Below are 26718 nucleotides of genomic sequence, written 5' to 3'. Positions count from 1 at the left end.
ACACACACACACACATACATACTTACTATGCCCTTTACTTTCATTAACATTGCTAACAAGGAGAACAGCCATCTGGTCCATTGACATTCGGTCTTTGTTTACTCCAAAAAGTTTTTCAACATACTTTTCTGAAAATAAAAAAAGGATACTATATTCATTATAAAAATGTAGCTGTAATAACTGTGCTAGTTAAAGATTACAAAGCAAAGAATAACTTAAACTATGTAAGGCACCAGTCAGTAATATCTATGACCTATAAAAGAGGAAAACCCATGGGTAGCTTAATTACTCTTGACAAATCCTTCCCACCATACCACAATATAAACTGGGATTGGCAGCTCAGGAACTAAAATGAACTACATTATTAGATAAAAGTAGAAGTCCAAATGAGGAATGACAAAGTAACTTCAGTGACTTTACAATCACTCTGGATAGTGATTTTTTTTTTAAAAATAAAAAACTAGTAAATATTAATTCCTTTAGTCCAAAAGACTTATTATTTGGCACCAAACTCTGTGGGAAAATTCAATAAAACCAGTGCACAAGTGTTTGCTAGTAATCCATGATTTCTACATCAAATTTTATGAAGTATTTTTTATTTCAGTACAGGACTTAGAAGCTAAACCCATACTAACTTTTAGTCCTAAGCTTTTGAAAACAGCTAAGGAAAACAGGGGGCTATGCTAGAATCAACAGTAAAATGGCACACAAATGCTATATTTTTTTCTTCTAAGCTGAACCAGATAACTAAAACACTTTCTGTAACAGTAATGTGTTAAATCTCTGTTGTCATAGCTACTGGCCAGCACTTACCACTAACAACCAAGCACTTGAAAGTATGACTAGTAAATGAAGTGTGCCTTCATTTAAACTTACCTTTAAAGGCCAATATGTGGTTAGTGACTACTGTGTTCAATAAGGCAGATCTAGAAAGTGCCATAGGTGAATGTATTAAATTATGAGCTGTTTAAAATATAAGCAGTGCATGATCTTTTTGAAGTCCCTACGTTCAATAAGAACTCTTCACAAACCTGCTGCAGAAGCAATTTCCTCATCAGTGCTTGTCTCTGAACAGCCAATCAAAGACAGATTGTATGAGAGAATGTCCTGGAACAACTGTTTCCTGCTAAGTGTATAGTCTTGTACATGCTGCCTAAAATAAAACAAGAGTACAAAAGACAACGGTGTGCTTATCAAAAAAAAAGGAAACATGACTTTCTCTAGAGATTTTCTTCCAAATAAAAACTACTCACCACTGACAATCATCATCATTGCATGTTCCCGTTAAGTCAAAACGGCAGAAACACTGATCTGGCTCAACCATATTACTGTGAGATACTGAACTTAGAGGAAGTTTTTCCTTGGTTCGGTAGTAAGGACTAAATCTAGAAAAAGAATGGATAAGTGCATTACATAGATGGATAGAAAACTAGACCATTTCTTAAATTTTTATTTCTCAGTTAAAAGTTTTCTACCGGTTTACTAATCAAATCAACAGTAAAAGGAATGGAAATGCCCTGGTGTAAGTAAGAGGAACAAGCTACTTTTACAATGGAAACATGAGAGCCGTCATGGTCAAAACTGACTGGTGGTGCACAACTGTTTCTCAGTACTTTTGAGAGGCTGAGTTCAAAGAAAGCTGAGCTGACACAGGAGGGCTCCATCTCATTTAAAACAAAAAATACCAGACTTGCAAAGTATTCAGGGGGAAAGTACCTGCCTAGAACAGATGTTTCTAAGTACAAATAAACAAGAAAAGGACTTTAAAACTATATTACAGAAAAATATAGAATGCTACATTCACAATCTTTTTTCCTGGTATTTCTTGTCTACATTACAAAGCCAGCATGAATACTAGGCTCTGAGCCTATTTTACCTACTAAGAGCTTTGGGGTTTTGGGGGGTGTTTGTTTGTTTGTTTGTTTTCGAGACAGGGTTTCTCTGTGTAGCCCTGGCTGTCCTGAAACTCACTTTGTAGACCAGGCTGGCCTCAAACTCAGAGATCCATCTGCCTGCTTCTGCCTCCCAAGTGCTGGGGTTAAAGGCGTGCCGCACCACGCCCAGCTTCTACTAAGAGCTTTGTAACTTTTATCATAAAATCATATCCATTTAGCAGTCCACAACATCTAGCATTCTGAAAATATTGTGGGACATTAGCCACCTAAGAATATCTAAGTCAACATTACAGAGGCTGGCCAATGACAAATGAAAAGTCCTCAAATTAAAAATCGTCACTGTCCAAGAATGGCAGCACAGACTTATATAATACCAGCACCTGGAGGCACAGGGCAAAGGATTACTTCAAGTTTGAGGCTAAAAAGCAGTTCAGCTGGAGCTATGTAGTGAGATTCTATTTTACAAAATACTTATACGTTGGGGGCTGGAGAGATGGCTCAGTGGTTAAGAGCACTGGCTGTTCTTCCAGAGGTCCTGAGTTCAATTCCCAGCAACCACATGGTGGCTCACAACTATCTGCAATGGGATCTGATGCCCTCTTCTGGAATTTCTGAAGACAGCAACAGTGTACTCACATACATAAAATAAAATGTGCTATTTGTTTTTTTTTAGTATATATATATATATATATATATATATATCAATGAATAAAAATCTTTACAAGACTCTATTCCTAAAATACTTAATAGAAACCTAGTATCTGAACCCAAAGAACATGCTAAAACTCCTTTCTGATATGATTTGAGAAGAACAGCAATACATACTTTTGTCTTCCATAAAAAGGTTTTCCAGTTGTGTTCAAATGCTTTTATTAGGACAGATTTAAGGTAAAGCATTAGGAGCCAGGGTAACTCTGAAATGCACACTATTAACTATCTCTTCAATACCTGTAGGATTTAAAGACAAGAAGAGGGCTCTGGTAAGGTCTAAATGGACATGGCTTCATTTCTGCTGTTTTACTCTGTGCTGTAACAAAATCCACATCCACAGAAATCTCCTGGAAAAAAACAACCAAAATCACAGTAACTCCAAAGACAAGGAAGGCATGAAGCGAACTCTAAATGTTACAGAAAATATGAAAGGCCACTTACCTGACCATGCAGAACTTTTTCTGTAGTGCCTGTGGTAGTTTTTAAAATCAACTGTTTTAAATTGTCAGCTTTTGAATATAATTTTTGTAATTCACCTATTTTTAACCCTAGAAAAAGTTCTGGCTTTTCTACAGTACTTTTACTAAGTTTGTTTATACACTCTTTGTTAGGTGTGTCAGTGTGCTTAAGGTTGGGTTTAGTGAAAGAATTGGACTCTAGGAAGGATCTTCTTCGTTCTCTGTTTGCACCTGACAAAACTTCATCATCAACATCATTTTCTTCTGTGTCCAAGGTTAATTTATCCTGTGTCAGATCATGAAGCGAGGGTTGAGGTACAGAAAACTCAGGTTCCTCTTCCACTACGGGAACGAGGTTTTGTTGTTCCTTTGCTTTGAGAGCTCGGGCTTCTTTTAACTTTTGAATTTTCAAGGCATATTCATATTCTAGCTTTTGTAATCGTCTTTTTTCCATAGCAATTAATTCTGCTGAATGCTTCCTTGGACTTGATATTGGAGAATTATCCAGTCTCATCATTTTGTTTGGCTGTGAGAGAAAAGTAAATATTTTGTATCATTTTATGCAACCATACACGATTGCTCACAAGATAACTGTGGTATCACTAGAATATTATACCAATGCCACAAAACCAAAGTGACAAGGAGAGCAAAACAATTTAACAAGTAACACGTTTGCAAGTTAATCTGTGACCAACAAAACTAAAACCAATGCAAAATAAATTTTAAAAGCATCCAAAATATAAGTATCACTTAAAAACAAACTCTAGATTGCATATTGAATAATAATATAATCTGTTCTCTTTGAAGTTGCAACAAAGTTGGAATTAACTTTATACATCTCTTAGAAGTGCCACAAAAAAAAAAAAAAAAAATCCCTGCTTTCAAAAAATATTCCTGTAGGCAGCTTACTCCAAGGCGGTCCTGCTCCAGTTTGCGTTTCCCTAGTTCTTTGCTAGCCACCGCCTTTGCCCGAGCAAGCTCTTCTCCATACTTCAGAGTCAACGCTTTCTTAATGGTAACACGCTGTTGAACTCTGTGAATCTGAAAATAGAAAGCATAAATTAAAATCTTTTCAAATATCCTCTCAAACACAATAGCTTTAGGAAGTATTCAACTCAAAGTAAAAATATCCTAATGATATGTCTCAATAAAAGACCACAGGTTACAAGTATGCTGATGGCTTGGGTTCAATCTTTCCCCCTTTGCTTTAGAGGAAAACCAAAACCAAAACTAAACATCAAACAATGCCTGTGTAAATAAACAGTGTTGGGTGAGAGAGCTCAAAGTCTCCTGCTGTCCAGAGGCCTGCAGCTCAGTTCCCAGCTCCCACACCCAGCAGCGCACCACTTCCTCTAACTCCAGCTCCAGAGATCACAGTGTCTCTCACTGACTATAATGAGCCGCAGCACACACTATGACACACACACACACAAACACGTATGCACAGGAATAAAAATAAAGATGCAGCACACAGCAGACGACAGTCTTACAGTCTTTAACTTCTTAGGAAAGGCCATTACTTGTTCCTGGAGCTTCTTCAGAAACATCCTGTTAGCACTGAGGATTTTCTCTGCTGCCTGGAGCTGTTCTGTAAGTTTTGTAATTTTTGCTTCAGCATTTCGAACAGACTCTTTCTTCTTGGCTTCTTGCAGTACTAGATTTTTTAAAACTGATTCATCTTTAATCAAGAGAATCCTGAGTGGTAAATAACAAAATTCTTATTGTTTTCTAGAACTAGAAGACTAACACCATCAAAACAAAAAACTTTCAAATTAATAACATAATAATATATTTTAAGAATTTTTATCTACATACATATAATTTGAAAGAGACAACTCTGGTCATAAACTGAAGACAAATCCTACATGTTATAAAATACAGTTTAGAACAAGACAAACATCCAAAGTACATCGTACTTAATGTCTAAGGAAAACAGCATGCGTCTGCCACGGGAGACCGTGCACCGTCTTGCAGTGCTCCTGGTGCTATTGTCTTAAAATCGCCAATTACATTCATTTTCATGATTCACAAAAAGAAGACCAGGGGTCTGAAATGTTAGAAATGAGGCTATGAACACATATTCCTCTTCCTTAAGGACCTCCAGATGACTATTTAAAAGCTTGCCTTTAAAAAGTCATTATGCTATTTAAACATAACCAATTCTAAGAGTTAATTTAGGAGTGCAGTCAGCATGAACATCATTCGCTGAACCAGACAGTAACTACTTCCAACAATCAAGTCCACTTTTAATAACAGAAGTTTGTTAAGTAAGCCTCTAATTCCAGCACTCAGAAAGCAGAGGCATGAAGACTGCCACAAATTTGAAGCCAGACTTTTCTACACACCAAGTTCCACGTCAGCTAGGGCTACACACACTCAATAATAAACACACACAAACACACACACACACACACCCCTCAACTCAACATAAGTTACAGGAATATGCTTTCTCTTAAAAGATAAAAATATGCTTTATAATAAAGATGTTCTAAAAAAGGCCATCTAAAAAACTGAAGATGTTCTAAATATATTCAAAAGTTCTTAGGGTTATAAAATGAGGAAATTCACAAATGATTTTAGCAATGAATAAGCTGTTTCAGTCTGACAACCTTCCTTAAAGATCTTGGTATCTCTAATTAAAATATTAATAAATTACTTTACATAAATGTGTGAGTCTATAGAACGAGTAACTGCTATAGTTCTACCATGTGGGAAAATCTGTGACCAGGGCTTGCTCTCAGACCTAACTCACCACAGTATGAAGATTTTAAGACCCTAGGGAGGATGGGGTGTAACATGTTTGCCACTGGTTGGGGGTCAGGGATCTGTAGAAGATAAAATTGTAATCCTATAGTATTCTAGTTACTAATGACATAAACAAATATAAATACAGATAGATATGGATCTTCCAATCTGAAACATTCCATATTTAATCAGACACTGAATGAGACTCACTTGTGTTTTTTAAGCTTGGCTTCTGCATCTGCAACTTGCTTAGTAACCATTGCTATTCTACCAATCCCATCCATTTCCACATCTGAGTTTGCTGGAGACGATGAACTTGTCTTCAGCTGATCTGCTTTAATCAAACGCTGCTTCTCACGACTAAGTTGAGAGAGGAAATAGACCAAAGAGTAAGCCAAAAGCATTTTCTTTAAAATATACTTTTGTAAAATACATGTTAATGACACCGACTATCTAACAAGTATATAGACTCAAGTTGACATCTGCATCAGAGCTAGCAGTGCAGTTCTTCTGTGGGTATCTCAGCGCCTCACTGCACTTAGGTTGACAGATGACGGACTCCCCATGTATAAACCATAACACACTGACTCCATAACTAGGATGAAGTCAGTCCTAGTTTATACAGATAAAGAAGACTTCAGCGAGCACTACCTGCAAGTGAACTGCAGGGACTCTCTCACTTACTTGGCGATCTCTTCTTTTAACAGTCTGTACTCAATCTTCTTTTCTTCAGGCAAAGCCTCAGGTGTTCGCAGAGGGTCATTCTCTTTTTCAGATTTTGGAGGTACTTTGGGTTTTGAAGCTTGCTATTAAAAAAAAAAAGCATTTGAAATTAACCAGATCAACAGCTTTCAAAGATTCTACCCTGATACTGATATTTTATGAATACCTTGGCACTACCCTCACTCTTCTTTTAGAAACTAAACAGGCCACTCGTCAACTGCCCAATCATATACTCTACCTAGTCAAACGCTATTCCTTACAAATGCAAAGCTGAGTCACACTGGAACAGAAAAACCTGAAAGGGCCTAAACACTGTACTTTTTTTAAATTGGAAACTGGTGTTTCGGCTGGAGAGATGGCTCAGCGGTTAAGAGCACTGGCTACTCTTCCAGAAGTCCTGAGTTCAATTCCCAGAAACCACATGGTGGCTCACAACCATCTGTAATAAGATCTGATGACCTCTTCTGGTGTGTCTGAAGACGGCAAGAGTGTACTCATATACATAAAATAAATAAATAAATCTTTAAAAACAAAAAGGAAAGAAAGAAAGGAAAGAGGGAGGGAGGGAGGGAGGGAGGACGGACGGGAGGGAGGAAGGAAGGAGAACTGGTGTTTCCGTTAATGTAATACAATGTTGAGCAACATTTAGTTTCCCTTGTACACAGATGAACCCATTTTACTAGTCTGAAAGGGAGTAATTGGAAACACAAAGGCAATTTTCAAAACAGCAGAATCTACCTAATCAGATACTTCCTTACGTAAGGACTAAAAGCACAAAGATTGTTTCTACAAACCATCGTACTTAAAATGCCTGAGCTCTAAGGTCTGATTTTTCAGGAACAACATTCACGCTGATGATCGCCTTGCAACATGAATTACAGCACATACCTCCGCAGTCCGCCTTGCTTCTTTGATCATGGACTCTAATCCACCAAAAACACTATTGGTTGACTTGGAAGCTTCTCCATCAGACTCACTGTCGTCTGAATCATTCAGTGTTACGACCACTGATTTATGTTTTGGAAGCTACAAAAGCAATGCATTTGTTAATCATGCTAATAAATGCACTTCTTTTTTCTTCTTTTTTTTTTTTTTTCCTTTTTTAATGTGTCTGGGGCCTGAAGAGATGGCTCAGTGGTTAAGAGCACTCACTGTCTCTTCTTCCAGAGGTCAATCCCTGGCAACCGCACGATGGCTCACAACCATCTATAATGGGATCTGATGCCTTCTGGCATGCAGGCATACATAAAGATAGAGCATTCCTACATAGAATTAATAAATCTTCAAAAAAAATTTGCCGGGCGGTGGTGATGCACGCCTTTAATCCCAGCACTTGGGAGGCAGAGACAGGCGGATTTCTGAGTTCGAGGCCAGCCTGGTCTACAGAGTGAGTTCCAGGACAGCCAGGGCTACACAGAGAAACCCTGTCTCGAAAAACCAAAAACCAAAAAAAAAAAAAAAAAAAAAATTCAAGGCCTGCCAGAATAATTCAGTGAGATCTCCAAATTAAAAACAAAAGGCTGTGACTATAGTACCTGGGGTTAGAGTACTTTGGCGGCATGCTTGCTACAGTACCTGGGGTTAGAGTACTTTGGCGGCATGCTTGCTACAGTACCTGGGGTTAGAGTACTTTGGCGGCATGCTTGCTACAGTACCTGGGGTTAGAGTACTTTGGCGGCATGCTTGCTACAGTACCTGGGGTTAGAGTACTTTGGCGGCATGCTTGCTATAGTACCTGGGGTTAGAGTACTTTGGCGGCATGCTTGCTATAGTACCTGGGGTTAGAGTACTTTGGCGGCATGCTTGCTATAGTACCTGGGGTTAGAGTACTTTGGCGGCATGCTTGCCTGTTGTGGGGAGGCCCTAGGTTCAATTCTCAGTGCTAGTTAAACATTTTAAAGACAAGTCACTGAGAAGAATTTTTAGACATTTGTTACAATTGATACCAGAAAAGGCTGAAAATGGACCAATTTGAGTTCTTTTAAAAGAGCAGAACGAAGAATAGCTATCACGCTCTGAGCAGAACACATCCTCAGACTCACCATCACCAAATTCTACCTATCTTCAAAGAACATGCTTCTCTTACTTCAAACTTCTTTGAAGTTTTTCATTTGTAGTTATACAAGAATTTATTTTTGTATATAAATGAACCAGATGATATAAAAATAATTCTAATAAGCTATTTGAATAAAAGTATTGAGTCTTGTTTTTACCGAGATCACAGTTCGTGGAAGACGTGGTCCTCTGTGGAACTTTGGATTCTGTATCCTAGGCTGAGATACTGTATTAATACTGACTATTGATAGATTGCTTCTTGACAAAGGCTGGGAATTGTTCAAAACTGGAGGTGAAGGTGGGTCACTATTACTGGATGTTTCCTAATAAGAAAAAGATAAACATTTCCAAATAAAGAGACATGTCTGTCACTTTAGAGATCTGAAGTAAAACAAGATTAGATTTAGCCTAACTTTGCTCTGAGAGGCAGACAAGAGGAGACATCCTAATGCTAGGCGCAAGAGCACCACCTAGAGGGTCAGGCACTAAATTACCTCTGGCTTAAAAGCTCTTTTACTTGCTAGAGATTTAAGTAGTTCTTCTCGAAGGAGCATTTCTTCCTCCTCCTCTTCATCTGCAAATGGTGGCTTTGGAGGCTGTTCTGGATCTTCAGGTGGTAGAGGTGGCAAAGGTGGAAGAGGAGGTAGAGGGTCGAGAGAAACACACAGGCCTTCCCCATAAGGTTGGTTCAAAGATGGCACAGACTGGGTTTTAAAGAAGAAATCATTTTATTCTAATTTTATTAATTTCAAACATCTCTGAAGAATTATTAAATCAGAAAAAGTAAATTTTTATTTAGTTGTTCTATGTATACTGATGTATTTACTATGTACAACTCAAAGCTAGTGCATAATTTAATATTCAATGATTAAAATGTTACTTTTGCAATTAACAACATTTGAAACATGATAAATTTCACAGTAATTATATAAATACATCTGTTCCTACCCTTATCTACAATTAAAATTCTAGACAGAAAGAATCCAACTAGACAAGGTCATTCTCTTCAGATCAAGTTTTTTGTTTTAAACAAACAAACAAAAAAAAACAGTAAAACTAAAATCAATATTGTTGTATTTAAGTTAAAGCATATATGTATTTGTAGACAAGGTCTGTGTAGCCCTGACTAGCCTGAAACTATGTCAGGCTAGCCACTGACTTAGAGATCTGCCTGCCTGCTCCTCCCAAACCCTGGCATATACTATCACACTAAGGGATAAATTTAAAAGGATAACAAATTAAAATATTTTAGTAGTAAATCTTTTCAAGTAGCATTAAAACTAAATTACAAATCAAAGGAATAAGAGTAAGACCCCAGAGTGAGTACCTGTCCAGCATCTCTTAAAATCCTTGTAAAAATGGCTTCTTAGAGATTATATAGGATTATTTCCTACATATCCCTTAGTTTAGTTGCTTCTCTTTCCAAGACTTTCCACTAATTCTCACACTTTAGCTCAATCATTCCTCACTCCCAAAAGAAAACATTTCAATTTTCCTTACCATAAACTCCCCCTAGAATGTAAGGTTCAATTACCCAGTACCAGATTCTGTTTGATCTCTAGATGCTCTCAATCCAGAAGTAAGTACAGAACCTTTATTTTGTGATTTCTTTTTGTAAAAAAATGGGATGCTAGTTGGGCATGGTGGTGCATCCCTTTAAATCCCAGCACTTGGGAGGCAAAGGCAGGCGGATTTCTGAGTTCGAGGCCAGCCTGGTCTATAGAGTGACTTCTAGGACAGTAAACAAAACAAAACAAAACAAAAAAACAAAGCAAAAAATAAAAACAAAAACAAAAAAAAAACCCAAAATGGGATGCTGCTGCCCAAAGTGGCAGCAGGCACCTTTAACCCAGTGCTCAGGGGCAGAGGAGGCCACTCTCACCTAAACATTAAGTTACAGGCCACAGGAGTATATAGTGAGACCCTGTCTCAAAACAAAAGCAGGGTGACTGATAGTTTTAAAGATCAGAGCTGGCATGATGGTTCAATGGTTAAAGCAGGTCCCTAGAACCCGAGCTGTGGAAGGAGAGAAACAAAGTTGTGCTCTGACCTCCATGTGTGGGCTGCAGCATGTGCACACAGACACACATGTATATACACACACGCGAGCATGTGCATTTTAAAAATCAAATAAAGATTCAATTTTTGTAGATAATATGCTTCTTCTGCTTGATTTTCAAGTAAAACATAAAGATATTAATCCAGAGAACAACAAGTATCTTATTTAAATCTTAATTCATTAAAAAAAGTTCCAGGCGAACCATGGTAGCACATGCCTTTAATCCCAGCATTCAGGAGGCAAAGGAGTCTACGTATTTCTAGCTATTAATTCTAAATAGTGATAATGATTTTTAAGAACTCTTCAAACCAAACAGTTCATGCCAGTTTCCCAAGACACATTTGAAGATGCACAGTAATTTCTCTGAAATCACTCAGTTTTTACTTACTGAAACCTGAGCTGGTGGGGGCAAAGAAACAGACGGTGCTGAAGAAAAATACCCCAGTGAACACTCAGGAAAAAATGGTGGTTGTACTGGTGAAGGCGCTGTTTGAAAGAAAGACACAAGTTTAGTAAAGTGCTTCAACAGGGGGTGTTAAAGGTATCGGTATGCTTGAGGAGACATACACCTAGGTAGAGTGGAAATTATATCTCATAAGTTTATGATAAAATTTAAACTCCTATGCATCCTTCTCGAACCATATAAAATTGTCCTTAAATGATAAAGTTAAAAGTTTCTTTTAAGCTGGCATTTAATTCCTCAAAATTCATGTTTTGCTAGGCACTGTATGCCTACAATCCCAGGCACTCCTGAGTCCTCCAGCTTCTCAAAGGTCATCTGTAGTGTTTCTCCTGCCTCAGGTGCAAGTGTTTAAAATCACTAAGAGAATAGGTCTCTTATGGTCAATCATATCTGAGTATCAAGAAAAACTCCCTGAGCATGGTGGCTCACAGCTTCAATCCTAGAATTCATAAAGTCACTTAGATCAAATACTCAACAGAGTTGAAACAAAGCTTTTTAATTTAGAGCCTCGGGCCTAGAGAGATGAAGGCTCAGCAGTTAACAACACCCACTGGCCTTCCAGATAGACCTGGGTTCAAATCCTAGCACTCACATGGCAGCTCACAACTGTCGGTAACTCCAAGGTCTGACACTTTCTTTCATATAGACATACATGCAGGCAAAATACTAATGCACATAAAATAAAGGGAAATAAATTAGAAGTAAAACTGTTTCTTAAGTTTTAATTCTCTTTAGAAAAGCACATTTGAAAATAAAGATTAAACTATACAACAGAGATTTACTCTAAGTTTTTACAGTTATTATATAAAAGTCATCAATAAATCTCAACTTCATTAAGACATTTCTTTGAAGGTTGGAGTAGCTTAATTGTAATTATAAAATGTTTCAAAGTTTTGGCTCCTACCTGGAGAACTGGTTTCACTATCTGTATCCATAGCAACTTCTTCGTAGTTATCATATTGATATATGCCTCCTCCACTGTCAGACTGCTTTTCTAAGGATCGCCTCAGGTCAGGATCTGAAGACTAAGTAAGTATACAGCAAACATTTTCTTAGGCTATTCTTGGGCTACTTATCACAAGAGTAGATGGCTATGTTTTAGGAGAAAATACCCCAAATCAGAATGATTCTATGAGGTTTGCACATGGCATAAAATCTGCAAAGTATCTCTGACTGTCATGTTATCTATACAGATGAATTTCCTCACTGTCTAAGCCATTAAAGTAATTGGATTCCTCTAAAAACCAAAATCAGATTACAAAGTTCTTATAGCCATTATGGTTTAGGCATGAAACTAATAGGACAATGGTCATTTAGGCATTACAATATAATATCAGATTTTTTTTTTTAAGTAAAGAATAGGAGCTGTAGAAATGGCTCAGTGGTTAAGAGTGCTGGCCAATTCTCACCACCCACATGGTAGCTCACAACTGCCTGTAACTCCAGTTCTAGAGGACCCAATGTCTTCTAGCCTCCACAGGCATCAGGCATGCATATAAGTAAATACACACTGAAAAGTCAACAATATTTTAGTTATAAGTGAATCAATTGTATCTGAAAACTATAGACGATTGGCATGTGTATATGCTATGCTTTTTATATCTTATGTTTTACTCCCAGAGTTTATGACAAAAACTAGAAAAACATATGCAGGCAGAGAAAATAAAGTACAAATAATACGGTATTTATCTCTAGACAAATATTCTATTGTAAGGGTCTTAATTATAAATTTTATAATCCTTGCCTAAAGAAAGCTTCCCCTAGATTCTCTCCTTAAAGAACCCTTACTTTTTAAAAACCTCTACATTTAGTTAATATAATCATGACTGTATTCTTAAAAGTTCAAAACTCCAAAAATATCATCACTGTTAATAATACCAGGTCAAACATCAACTCTTCCAGCTTATTTCTCCTGACAACAACCCAGAAAGGAAATGGCTCACTCAGTCATTGTCAGTAACATACAAAAACACAATGGTCAACACATGGCAAAGACTAAATACTAAATAGTCAGGGGCAATAAAGTCATAGTAAAATCTTTTTAAAAGTCCATAATACCACAAAGTGGAGAAGTGGTTGAAGAAGACAGACACAAAGATTGAACATACTACATCAAGCAGAGAGGAGAAAGGACTATCAATAGACGCTCTATCAAACATAAGGTGTTTCGTTCCCCTTAGCTAATTGGATCTTTAAAATAACACTTAAAAACAAACATTCTGGGCCAATAAGGTGGCTCAGTGACTGCCAAGCACATGACCAGAGCTCAATCTCTATGACCCACATGACAAAACTGACTCCTGCACTACGGTACAAGTGTTCTGACCCTCAGAAAACGAATACATGCATGCACGAGTATAATTGTAAATGTTGGCACATTTGATGTGGCAGCTCTTACTTTACTTCTTGCTCGCCTCCTCCCACCAACCAACTTCATGAACCGATTGTACTGCTCTTCCTGGTTGGAAAGGTCTCGGATCTTTCTGATTTCTTCTTCTCTTTTCCTCCTCTCTTCTTCCTCAGCATGTTTCCGCTGATCCTCCTCTTTTTGTCTCTCCTGCTCTTTCTGCTGCTGGAGTTTCTTCCACGCCTTTGTCTGCTGCTTCCGCAGTGCTTGTTTAGCTTCCCATGAGAGCAGAGTGTCAGTTATCTCCCAACTAAAGGTGAAAACTCAGGCAGGGTTCTTATATCGCTAACTACCAGGGCAGTCAGTCCTCCCTTAGTCCTACTGATAACAGAATTCACATCCAAGTCAGAATTATGTCATTTCCCAAATGCTAAATTTCCTGGAATATAGGACTGGAGAGAGAGCTCAGTGGTTAAGAACAAGAAGACCCAGGTTCAATTCTTAGCTCACAATCATCTGTAACTCCAATTCCAGGTGCTCTCATGGCCTCCTCAGGCACCAAACATGGCATGATTCAGACACATACATGTGGGCAAAATACCCATACACATAAAATGTTTTTACTTAAAAAAACTTTTCATACGTTTTCATGGTTCCATTATTACCCTTTCCCTCTCTGATCCTACCCAACTTTATGTTCTCACCGCCTCTCCCCAACCCTACAGGTTTCATGCCCAAGAGCAGCTGGTCAATGCAAAACCAGGCTCCACATCGTTTGTGAAGTGTTTGGCTTTTTAGAGTTGTGTGTGTGTGTGTGTGTGTGTGTGTGTGTGTGTGTGTGAGAGAGAGAGAGAGAGAGAGAGAGAGAGAGAGAGAGAGATTAGCTTTCTTTTTAAGTTTGTTTTGACTTCAATTTCTGGTTTAGGTTTGTTTTGATTTGATTTTTATTATAGAGAAAAGCAATTTTCTTTAAAAAAAAAAAAAAAGTCCGAAATGAAAACTAGAAACTACACATTACACTAGTTCAATTCCAACAGTTTAAGAAAGCGCATCACCTGTGGCGCTCACTTTCTTGGTCGAGTGTGCTTTCGTGCTGGTTTTGGCCTTTTGCTGTGCAGTTTTGGTCTTGGTCAGTTTTTCTTTGCTCTCCTTCATCACCTGCTGCTCTTTCTGCTGCCATTTCTTACTAGCCGACTGAAGAGCCAACAGGCGAAGCTGCAGCTCAGACAGTTCCTCTTCTTCTTCACCAAGTTTCTTTAAAACAGAAAAAAGTGTTACAAACTTTAAACATTTGCCAACTTGAATCTCTCACCAACTTAATTAAAATGTAATGTTAGCATCAAAATAAAATATTTAAATGGAAAATTGGATAAAACAACAAAAAGTTAATTCCCTCCTATAAACTAAAACTAATGCAATTCTTACAATATAAACAGAAAGTCAATTGGTAGAAATTATTAGTTTGTATGTAAATATGCAGACATGAAGCAGAAGAGGAACGTTAAAGAGCTGGACAACATTTAAGATGCAACGACAGCAAGCCAGCAGTGAAGAATGGACTGACTCATCAGGCTGTGGTACAAGAACGCTAAGGACCACGTTACAATTCCAAGGCAATGTTAAGTTTTCGGGATAACATCTGAAATGTAAATAAAGAAAATATCTAATAAAAAATTTGCCAATGGGGTCAAAAAACATTACAGGTGGAAAGAGATGTTCTCATTAGTTTGCATTTGAATGTCTTATTTGAATACCCACTTTGCTTCAAAGAAACTAAACTAGGATATCTGAGAAGCACAGGTCTCCAACGTGTTTTCTAAGTATAAAGTGACTGCTAATTTCTCACTCTACCTTTCAGGTTTTTAACTACACTGCATCAACACTATACAAACTGACGGGTACTTGTGCTGTCTCCATGTGTGCACATACTGTGACATTTCAATCAGATCCATCATCTCAACCACTATTTCCTCTTTACAGTGAAAACATCAAAAATCTTGTCTTTCTGCCCACTCTAGACCAGCTCACCAGAACTTCCTATTCCTACTAACTATAACTGAAGTGGCTTTAGAAAATTAGCCTGCTCTCCATCTACACACTTTCCCTGACACGTGACTAACTGAAAATACCAAGCAACTCTTCAGTGAAACTTCTTAGGTGATCATGGATTAAGAGGTTTGGAGAGCTGGGCAGTGGTGGCGCACGCCTTTAATCCCAGCACTCGGGAGGCAGAGGCAGACGGATTTCTGAGTTCGAGGCCAGCCTGGTCTACAGAGTGAGTTCCAGGACAGCCAGGGCTACACAGAGAAACCCTGTCTCAAAACAAAACAAAACAAAACAAAAACCAAAAAAGAGGTTTGGAGAATCCTTTTAAAATTAGGGAGAGAAAGAATAGTTTCATATTCCAATACATTAAGATTCACATAGCTTTTTCTAATTGGTATTGTATAACTATATTTTTCTTAAACTCCAACTATTTTTATTTGCAAGTATAAAGAAAACAGTGACTGCTGGCTAATGACTCGCCTTAGTATTTCCCCTTTCACTGCTGAAAACGACAAGTTAACACCACATCTGTTTATCTGGTAGTTTCTCTCAATTAACCATAGAGCCCAAGTTAGACATGAATTTTGAGTTCACTGCAGAGCTCAGGTTACCCTTGAGTACACAACCCTTCTAGGCTCAATCTCCTGACTGGTGAAATTACAAACCTATACTACCACACTGGGTTCTAAATAATAGATGCAGACACCCTCAAAGGTCAGCAAAGGGTGTCAGATCCTCTGAAGCTGGAGGTACAGGTGGTTGTGAGGTGCCCAGTACAGGTGCTGAGAACCAAATACCAAGAACTCTCAATTGCTGAGCCATCTCTTCAGCCCACATTTTCGTAGATCATGTGTGCTACTATTCATACCTACCATACTGAATAGTGCAATTATGAAACATTTTCATTTTTAAATATAAGATTCTACTGTTAAATACAGATTTAGATTTTACCAAAAAAGTTATCACCATTTTTCACTGAGATTACTCTATGCAATGACTCCCCTTGGAAAGAAGGAAGTATCACTGATGCTGTAAAGAATTACAGATGGTATTTAAAGTAGCTACTTAAAATCAAAATCATGGAAATAGGGCTCAGAGGATCTCATTCAGTTCTTGCTCTGACATCTAATTCCTACATAAATTTAGTCTTTTAACCTATCTAAATGTATCTTTCTTATGAAACATGTCAACTTACTTCATATGGTTACTGTGAGTATAATAAAAAAAAAACAAATATTTATGAGTGTGCGTGTTCACTGTCACATTATCCTTCCCAAATTCAGGACCATCTTTCCCAGACTTTGAATCATTTCAGTTTATTCATAACAACAAACTGAAATCACAACTGAAATTGCAAATATTTCAGACCTATAAAAAGGCTTGAGTTACTCAATACTCGATATGTATTAAATTTTAAACAATGTTTTGATACTTCTGTACTTTATTTTACTAAAGCTTTACAACAACCCAGAGAATACATGACATTAAATCATGGGAGGAGCACAAAAAGCCAAAGAACTCATTCAGCTAACATTTCTTCCAGTTAGTATTAGTTAAAATGTGATTCCAGATCAAGATCAACCAATTCCATTATTAAAGAGAATATAGAACGCACACACCAAACAAACAAACAAACAAACAAAACAAAACAACTTGGAAGATAAACTCTGAATCAAAATTAAATGATTCAGAAACAATGAACAAAAAGATCACTTATAGATCTGAACTGCACATCAGGAATAGAGTTTAGACTTACGTGGGAAGAAACCCTGAGACAACTCTCCAGAGTGTCTAAATAAAGTCACAGCAATAATTTCAAAATAACAGACTATAAATTGTGCATGTACTCCCAGCAATCGGGAAGTAAAGGCAATTTTGAGACCAGCCAGAGCTACCTAATGAGATCAAGTCTCTAAAGTGAATAAAAACAAAAGAACAGACTACAGAATGCAAGTGTAAGTCATATAGAGATATTCAATCCTATGAAGTAGTATCTTACCTTTTCAGATACAACATCTGAGGCACTGAGTCTTCTCGTTAAATTTTGTTCTTTATCTTCTAATCCTTTAAAATAAAATAGCATCTTTTCAATATTCTAAAATATAGCCATAATTAATCCAAAATGGAAATAACACTAAAATTAGAAATTATATTAAAGGGTATCTTTACTATTTCCTTGTTTTCATGACCCTCAACCAAAACAAAAGAATACGCTTCTCTTACTATATACAAATAAAATTACACAAATTAAAGGCAATGAAGGTCTGAAGAAAAAGCTCAGTTCATAAAATGGAAGCCAGACAAGTATGAGAAGCCAAATTTGATTCCCAGAACCACATAAAAAGCCAGGAGCTGTGGCTTGCATGTGTAACCTCAGCACTGGGAAGATGTAGACAAGGTGATATAGCTGGTGCTCACTAGCCAGTCAGCCAGCATGACCCAGCCCCAGGTCTCAATCAGGGACCCTGCCAAAAAAAACAAGCAAACGATCATCCTAAGGAATATCCAAAATTGACCTCTTACCACATACACACACACACACATACACACACACACACACACACACACACACACAGAGACAGAGACAGAGACAGAGAGACAGAAAGAGAGAGAGAGAGAGAATGAATGAGAGACAGAAAGACACAGACAGACAATGAAAATATAAATCTGACCAAGCTTGTAATACCAGTCTCATTTTAAAACTGATATGGCAAGTGATTCAAGTATTAAAAAAAGATAATCTGATAAAATAGTTTTAGAACTAAAAACAATTATTTAGAATAGATAAGAATAAGATAGAATTTATGGAGTAGATAAATAAACCATTACTAAATAGAGAAACCACAATGACAAACCAATAAAAACCAACTATAGGTTACCGGGCAGTGGTGGCACACGCCTCTAATCCCAGCACTTGGGAGGCAGAGGCAGGTGGATTTCTGAGTTCAAGGCCAGTCTAGTCTGCAGAGTGAGTTTCAGGACAGAAACCCTGTCTCAAAAAACAAAGCAAAACAAAAAATAAATTTTGTATGCATATAAAACTGGCCATTTATTTAGTAGAACACAAGGAGTAGTTTACATAGCAACAGAATTAAAGCTTTTCAGATTTTTAACCTTAGTGCTACACTTCCACAGTGTTATCCCAAATCCAATCTACAGCAGTTTGCACATCACACAGAAACAGCACTAATGGCTTCTACAGGAGTGCCGAGACAGAGACCTGAGCTAACAGAGTTAAAACCTGGAAACATCTCAGTGGGACACAACTGAAGTTGCAGGTTTAAGCTGCAAACCTAGTATTTTATGGCTTGTTTTTTTCCATAATACCAAACCCATTAGTATTCTAAACATCCTAATTTGGTTGCACAAGTGAACCCTCTGGTGAAAATATACAGCTTACTGAATAAACAGAGAGTAATTAATCAAGCACCCTAGATAAAACAGAAGCAATCATCAAATCCGAGGCAGATTCCTTTTCCTCTAAACTTAAAACAAAAACCTATATATATAAAATTCATTCTATTCGGGCCAGGTGGCCCAGACCTGAAATCCAGCTGCTTAAAAAACTATTGGCAAGAAAGGTAACATGTTCAAAGCCTGCCTGGACTACAAAGTGATCTCAAAGACAACCTGGACAGCTCACAGAAAACAGGGAAGCAAAACAAACAAACAAACAAACAAACAAAAACAAAACCAACAAAAACCCAACAAACAAACAAAGAAAACCAAGGCTTATTATAAAATGAATGATGCTGGTGTATTAGAATCTGTCGAAAGCTGGGAGTATGGTTTAGTGTTTCAGATGACTTGCCTCAACTGTACTGGGTTCCACCCTCACTACTGGTGAAAAACAAAGGAAAGTGGAAAGAAGGGGTGAGGAAAATAGGGGGGAAAGAAAAAAATTTTAGTCCAACATAAATTTCACATTTACCTATGCATTAACTTCATCTCAAAGAAACAGTGAGAGAATATATAAAACCAGAACATGTATAAAACTGTGACTGAATGATCTGAGTCATATAGAAATATACAGCCACGCCCCTCTAACACACCAGAACCTCACTGCTCTGAACCATGCCATTCACCTGGTGCCAGAGTTCCCCATCTTAGTTCCAATAGCACTCTGTGCTCTATCACGTCGTCATAGGAAATGCTGAGAACCTTTGACCTCACCCAGCACACTTCCAGTCTTTTTTAAAGTTAAGTGACGCATCCAATACAGTACAGTGCATTTCATTTAATATGTAAATATGCACTACTATTATCTGAGATCACAATCTTTTTTTCATGTACCAGATAAAAGTTTTTTAGTAGTCTTTTTTTTTAACTTATTTAATCCCAGCACTTGGGAGGCAGAAGCAGGCAGATGAAGGCCAGTCTGCTCTAGAGAGCAAGTCCCAGGCCTGATGAGACCCCGTCTCAATAAATAAAATAAAATAAGATAAAAATGTACATGTACCAGTTAATAAAATCAATCACAGTCAAAGTAACAACTATTAGACAAAACTAAACAGGCTAACAAAAAAAGACACAGCCTTCTAGTAAGTATAGAAAGTACTATATTTTCCACATACATGAGAATCCTGGGTTTCATCTGGCCATGAAGCATCTAAGAATGAATTAAGATATCATGCTTCTGTAGAGAGTGGCAGAACCTCCTTTGTAGCACAGCATCAAATACCTATTAGAATGGACCTTCTGAGCACAATAGCAAAACAAGAAACCATGAGATTCAGATATAATGAATGTAGATTATAAATGCAGGTCATTGCTTAAATTGACCTTGTGGTTAGTTATATTATTCTACCATGTCTAGCCTCTATATTATTCCAGTGTTTCTGAAGGATGGGGAAAAGGTCTCACTATGTTCCCCTGCCTCCAGCTCCCAAGAAGTAGAAGCATAGATATGCACTATCAGACCTGCTATTATTTCAATGTTTATCTAGAATCTCCAATATGTGAACTGGCCTTACATAGTTTCCAAGGAGTTGAATCTTACTCCTGGCACTGCATGTAAGCTGGAATCTGCATGAAGATGGTAGTTAAAACAACAACAGTAAGAATGTCCCAGGAAAATGGAAAATCAAGGACATAAAAATTAATAAGCTGCATGGGAAAAAGTATTCTTTTGTTTGGTTTTTCAAGGCAGGGTTTCTCTGTATAGCCCTGCCTGTCCTCTCTCTGTAGGGCAGGCTGGCCTCCAACTCAAAAGACCCATCCACCAAGCCTCTGCTTCCTGCATGCTGGGATGAGTTCAGCGGCATGTACCATGACTACCAATGGAAAAAATATTCTTTCAAAAAAGAAAAAATGAAGAAGAAAAAGAGAGGCAGGTGTGGTAGTATTTACCTTTCATCTCAGAAGTTAGGAGGCAGAAGCAGAAAGATCTCTGCAGTTCAAGGCCACCATGGTCTACAGAGGTCTAAAGAGAGCCAGGGCTGCTTGTTGATATTGTGTCTCAAACCAAAAATATAAATAAAGGGTCAGGGGCAGTAAAGAACTGAGTTAAAAATACTTATTATAGAAACACCAAAATTTCTCTTTACTATAGAGTATTCTCAACACTTTAGCCAGAGATCTTTTGAAAAAGTAAGTTTTGGAGATCTTTTACTCAGAACAGAACTTCTAAGAGTTCCTGCTCCACATCACTCAGAACTTAAAACCAAAGTTGTATGTTTCTAGATACTGTGCCTCCAAAAACCATCTGTGGTTTGAATATGCTTGGTCCAAGGAGTGGCACTATTAGGAGGTGTGGCCTTGTTGGAGTAGGTGTGGCCTTGTTGGAGGAAGTGTGTCACTTTGGGCATGGGCTCTGAGACCCTCCTGGTTACCTTCAAATCAAGAACTCTCAGCTTTTTCTCCAGCACTGTGTTTGCCTGGATGCTGCCATGCTTCCTGCTATGATGATAATGGACTGAACCTCTGAATTTATAAGCCAGCCCCAATTAAATGTTGTCCCTTGTAAGAGTTGCCTTGGTCATGGTGTCTACAACAGACAACCTAAGACACCAACTCTAATCTCCTCTCCAACACTCTTCCTTAGTAAGATGGCTTCTTGTTATTTGCAAGTATGGCAGGAATCCATCTGCAGTAGGGTCTTTATCCCAGTCTATAGATTCTCACTTTACGACATATGAGAAACCAACAGAGAGGGATCTGCTACATTAAGGCCACTGAGTCCTACTTCCAAAGCTCACAATTCACTAGATCTTGGGAAAGGCCTAATACTCTGTATTTCTATCAAGCTGACAAGTAATGCTAGTCTATCTTTAAAATCCGTGATGCTTTGCCCAGAAATTTCTTCTGTCCTTTCTTACAGTCTACAAAACTTTGTTTAAATCACACCTTCAAATGAACACTATCCTGAACAACCTACTAACATTCAACCCGATACCCTACTCCCATCCTACTTACCCTGCTGATACTTCTTCCATACTAATTTGCTCATCATGTGTGCTATGTTTCTTTCTGAGATGCAAGTGTCTGATGTCATAGTGACCTTTAGGGTGCAGTATTACACATCTACAGACCCAGATTCTCAAGTAGGATGATTGCGTGAGCCTAGGCATCAGAGATGGGCCTAAGCAGCAGAATAAAACGAGACTAGAAAACGTTAAGTACAAAATAAAAGCAAACCTATGGAGGCATAAACAATTATTTTGTTCATTAACACTTGCAATAGCCTGGAATAAAGTACTCCATTAGTTTGTGAATAAAAGGAAATGTGGAAAAAAAAAAAAACCACTGAATTCAGCAACTGGATTGTACACAACCTAGCCAAATATAGCTTTAACACTGCAAAGTTTCTGTGTTGTGGTAAGGACTGAAAAGATTGTATTGGGTTAATGTTGAAATGGGAATTAAAATACCAAGCAGGTACAACCTAGCTTTGTATACATGAGGTAGGTACTGAGTTTGATACATAATCACACACAAAAATGCTGTCCTTATCAAGAGTCCTAGTGCATACCACTTTCTTGGAAAGTTACAGCAGGACACTAGAGGCAAAGAGTTCAAGGCTAGCCTGGGCAACATAAAACTCTGCCTCTTAACATACAAACAGCAAATTCACCATCATAGTGGCAAATTTTCAATAAAACTTAATAGATCTTTATATCAATCAAAATATAAAGATGGAGGGATAGCTTAGTCATACAAAGTTTTCTAGCATGTGTCAGGCCATGGGTTCAATCTCCAATGCAACAAGAACCAAAACCAATATCCCAGAAAAGAAAAAAAAAAAAACAAAAAACAAAAAACCCTCCATCCAAAACCCAGGCATTTTTACTGGCAAAGTTCACTACATATTCCAGGTATGATTCTAATCTTAAACTACTCTTTATAAGAGCTCAGAAACCAACCTTAATTCATTTTATGGATATCATAACGTTACATTAAAATTTGGCAAGGAAAACAGGGATTCGGGGTATTAAAGTTAGAAGACCAGATGAATCACTTGCCAACCTTTATATTAAAATACAAACATCCCAGGATGGAGAGATGGCTCAGCAGTTAAGAGCACTGACTGCTCTTCCAGAAGTCCTGAGTTCAATTCCCAGCAATCACATGGTGGCTCACAACCATCTGTAAAGGGATCCGACACCCTCTTCTGGTGTGCCTGAAGACAGAGCAAGCACTCATATAAAATAAATAAATCTTTTTTTAAAAAAAAATACAAACATCCCTCTCTCATATGCATAACACTGTGGATGACTACATGGGAACACTACTCAGCAATTAAGATCAGGAATGAACTAGAGATATGCAAAACTACATGGATGAATTTCAAACAGTGTGCTATGTGAAGGGGAAAAAAGCCTAGAATCAAAATTCAGGGCTGGTGGTACCAGCCTACAATTCCGGTAACTTTTGAGATTGAGGCAAGGCTACCTTGAGTAATTTAGTGAAACCCTGCCTATTTCTACTATAAAGCAGAAAGTAAAAATAAGAGTTGAGAATCTCACTCAGCAATAAATTGCTTGGTCTAATCCTCAATAATGTAAATAAATAAGCAAGCAAACAATATGTTACAATTTATATTACTCTGGAAAATCCTAGGAGCAGACCAGTGGTCACCAGATGGACTAAGGATTAAGAGACCTGTTAAGTATTAAAGGAATAGGGATAATAAGATTAAGTCAGTAGGTAAAGTGCTTGTCGTACAAGTCTGCTGATGACACTCAAGGACCATACACACATACAAGAAAAATATTATAAAGATAAATAGGCATGTAACTTAACTGTAATGGCTAGTGATGAATATCAGTTATTATTATTCAACTGTCTACATAAGTCAAAATTTAGAGAAACTATATAGTAAAAAGTACATTTTATTGCATAAAAATTATATCTTAATAAAGAAAATACTAAATAAGGATTTTTAAAAACAAAATATTTAAATTAACTGATATAAAAAGGCAGTTTAAACACTACAAAATCAATTAATAGTTTGTAGTACTAACTAAAAGAAATTAAAAACTCATCAATGATGAAAAAGAAGGCTATACTGTAAAATCTATTCACAAATTAAAATTTTTCAAACTAGGGGTGAAATGGGGTGAAAACTTTCTTTACCTAATAAACCTTAAAGACTTACAAACTTACAGAGCACTAAAGCAGTGAGTGTGCCCACTATGATCACTTACTGTCCAACACATGTCTAAGACCTGAAGAGCAAGCTGACTGGCGGCACACACTGTAATATCCCAACACTCAGGAAGCTGAGGCAGATGGATTACATGCTTCAGGCCAGCCTGGACCACTACACATCACGTGGAACCCTACCTCAACCAAAGTCCTCAGTAAACAAAACTTACTACTAATAATAAGACCGATAACGAAAGTACAGAAGAACTTACGGAAAATCGGAGCCTTAACTCAAGTCCACTTACAGATCTCTACCTGAAGAGTGCGTATAAAGCCAGCGCCCAGTGTCACCACATTACCTTGGCTGGCATCCGTAGAGCTGGATTTCAAGGAAAGCTGCCTTGTTCCATCCTTCCCTCTTTTGACCCGATTCTTATCCCCCGGTAAAGTCAGTTTTTGCCTGAGTGGTTTTAATTCGAATGCCTGAAAAGTTTTGACCTGTGTCTTCTCCTCAGGAGCCACTTCCTTACTTGGGTCTTTTGTAATACTAGCATTATCGGTGCTTGTTTGGTCCTCCGAATGCAATGTTTTCGGATCTTCCTGTGCAGTCTCTTCTTTGCTACTCAGCGCCAGTCTTTCATCCTTGTTGATGCACTCTAGTTCCAGCTGTATTTGCTTATACTTTAAAAGCAAATCCTCAAAAGTCTCTTCCCCACAGTTCTCAGTTTTGGATGAATGATTCTGTTTTCTTGATGGAGATCTTCCAAAGCTTTTGGCTGAACAGCGTATTAAGGAAACCAGTTTCCAAAAAATTTCCAGTTAAATTTAACAAAAATACTTTAAGTTATAGACGAATTTCTCTCCCTTAAGTTTTCAAGATGAACTGATATTTTTAAATTACTAAATTCCATTTAACACATGTGCTGCTAATGCCTGCTTATGTGCCCATATTGCAACTTAACAAGCATCCATACAAAGAGTCCACTTACAAAATCATTAGTGTCAGAAATTACCAGTTGAATCCACAGGTAGTTAAGTTGTAGCATCCTTCCTTCTGTAAGTATTACAAAAACCCAAAGCCAATGGATGTTAAGGATGCTTTCTGAAGGAAGGGGGAGAAACTGTGTCACAGATGTTGACAATTTACACTTCTGATAATCAGGAGGGAATCTTCTTGTTTACTAGTTTCTTCTCATTTCAAATTTAAAAAAAAAAAAAAGAAATAAAAAATGAACACTCACAATTAGTAATTTATAAAAGAGACATTTCTTAAAAAGCCAATACATAATAAATTGAAAATTCAACACGTGCTAAATCTAACACATGCACATTTAACATAAACGCCATGTAACAAAAATTTAAATTTAGATGGTACTCAAATTGTATTTTCTAATTCAAACAATTCATAAATAGGAATTTAGAAATAGAAATTTCATTCTGGAAATTAAGAAGTAAAAACTTGGGAAATTTGTACTTTTAATGGTTGTAACATAACATAGGTCTTTTCTATTTAATAGGAAAGCTATCGAAGATGTTCAAACTCCTGACAACCAATTCATAGATGGAACTCATGGCTAAATATTTGAGAAACAAAGCAAACTTTAATGTAAAATCAATAATCCTGCTGTTAAAACTCTTCGAACACAGCCAGTCACGTTTCTTAAAAGACGAGTTTCTCAGTACCTTTCTTTCCTATCATCCAACCAAATGGAACCAAGGTTTGATTAATTCAACAGACACTGATCTAGGCTTATAGACTATTATTTTCAAATTTCATTTTACCTGACTTCTCTGCAACCTATTCCCACTGTCCAGCACTGTTGCCTCAGCTTCTGAGATGTTCATGTCTCCTCCTTTATCTACTTTCTTAGTACTACCTAACTCCTTTTCCTTCAGTGTTTGAAATGGTGTCCTGCAGTTGTCAAAATTCAGTCCTTTTTTTCATTGAAAACATTCTAAAGTACTCCCAGTTTTACCTACCACATGAGAGGAATCTCAATTGATAAGGTAGTTGGGATTCTCTACTGTCCACAAACCATGCCCAACCTGCTACCAAAGTCTCTCTATAGGTTATAAAACTTCAGCTCATTCCTTTAATTCTCATTAGCGCTCAAAGTCCTTAGAATGGATGCGTTCATTTCATTTTCTGACCTATGCTTACCTTTCCAGTCTTACCTTTCCCCTGCACATCACAACTTAGGAAGCTTTGCATCAAGGCTTCTGTTCTTCAACTCGACCGCAACTGAAGACAGCTCCTAAATGAAGCCAGAATTAATTCTCCCTGTCCATTCAAGCATTCTGTGTACATAAACACAAATTATCAATATTCTAGCTGAGGCATCTAAAGGTAGAATTATACTACTACAAACCAAACACATGGTAAAGGCATGAAGACATTTGCAAAGGGAATAGATTTAATGTATCAAAAAGTAACCTAAGAATTGAAAATGAGTAAGAACAATTGAGTTAGTCATTAACTATGTCTTAGATTTAAAAAAAAAAAAAAAAATCCCTCCGGCCTCTACAGCATAATTAGGATCAAAGCCAACACCTGTTTACCTAATCTAATTCTAAAGTTTGTTAAGATGTCCTTCTAACTTTCGTTTTTATGTACCAGTTGATGATGCTAT

General features: G+C 37.4%; 1 protein-coding gene across 2 annotated transcripts in view; it reads right to left on the bottom strand.

Moving 5' to 3' along the window:
* Zfc3h1 (zinc finger C3H1-type containing) overlaps positions 1 to 26718 on the bottom strand; it is a 47310-nt gene that overhangs the window by 16786 nt on the left and 3806 nt on the right. For both annotated transcript variants that reach the window (XM_085843173.1, XM_021173920.3), the window contains exons 2-19: positions 24448 to 24864; positions 17502 to 17566; positions 14512 to 14710; positions 13508 to 13731; positions 12014 to 12134; positions 11035 to 11132; positions 9082 to 9291; positions 8746 to 8910; positions 7421 to 7558; positions 6494 to 6615; positions 6020 to 6169; positions 4585 to 4759; positions 3974 to 4105; positions 3048 to 3590; positions 2844 to 2953; positions 1254 to 1385; positions 1032 to 1153; positions 27 to 128 (exon numbers count right to left, since the gene is read on the bottom strand). In XM_085843173.1, coding sequence (XP_085699299.1) covers positions 27 to 128; positions 1032 to 1153; positions 1254 to 1385; positions 2844 to 2953; positions 3048 to 3590; positions 3974 to 4105; positions 4585 to 4759; positions 6020 to 6169; positions 6494 to 6615; positions 7421 to 7558; positions 8746 to 8910; positions 9082 to 9291; positions 11035 to 11132; positions 12014 to 12134; positions 13508 to 13731; positions 14512 to 14710; positions 17502 to 17566; positions 24448 to 24864 — 3225 coding nt within the window. The remainder of the gene's footprint in view (positions 1 to 26; positions 129 to 1031; positions 1154 to 1253; positions 1386 to 2843; positions 2954 to 3047; positions 3591 to 3973; positions 4106 to 4584; positions 4760 to 6019; positions 6170 to 6493; positions 6616 to 7420; positions 7559 to 8745; positions 8911 to 9081; positions 9292 to 11034; positions 11133 to 12013; positions 12135 to 13507; positions 13732 to 14511; positions 14711 to 17501; positions 17567 to 24447; positions 24865 to 26718) is intronic.

The sequence above is a fragment of the Mus caroli genome, unplaced genomic scaffold (genome assembly GCF_978045245.1).
Source record: "Mus caroli unplaced genomic scaffold, Mus_caroli_1 scaffold_9, whole genome shotgun sequence".
Classification (NCBI taxonomy): domain Eukaryota; kingdom Metazoa; phylum Chordata; class Mammalia; order Rodentia; family Muridae; genus Mus; species Mus caroli.
The sequence above is the reverse complement of the archived record's forward strand: the minus strand, read 5'-3'. Positions and strand labels throughout refer to the sequence as shown.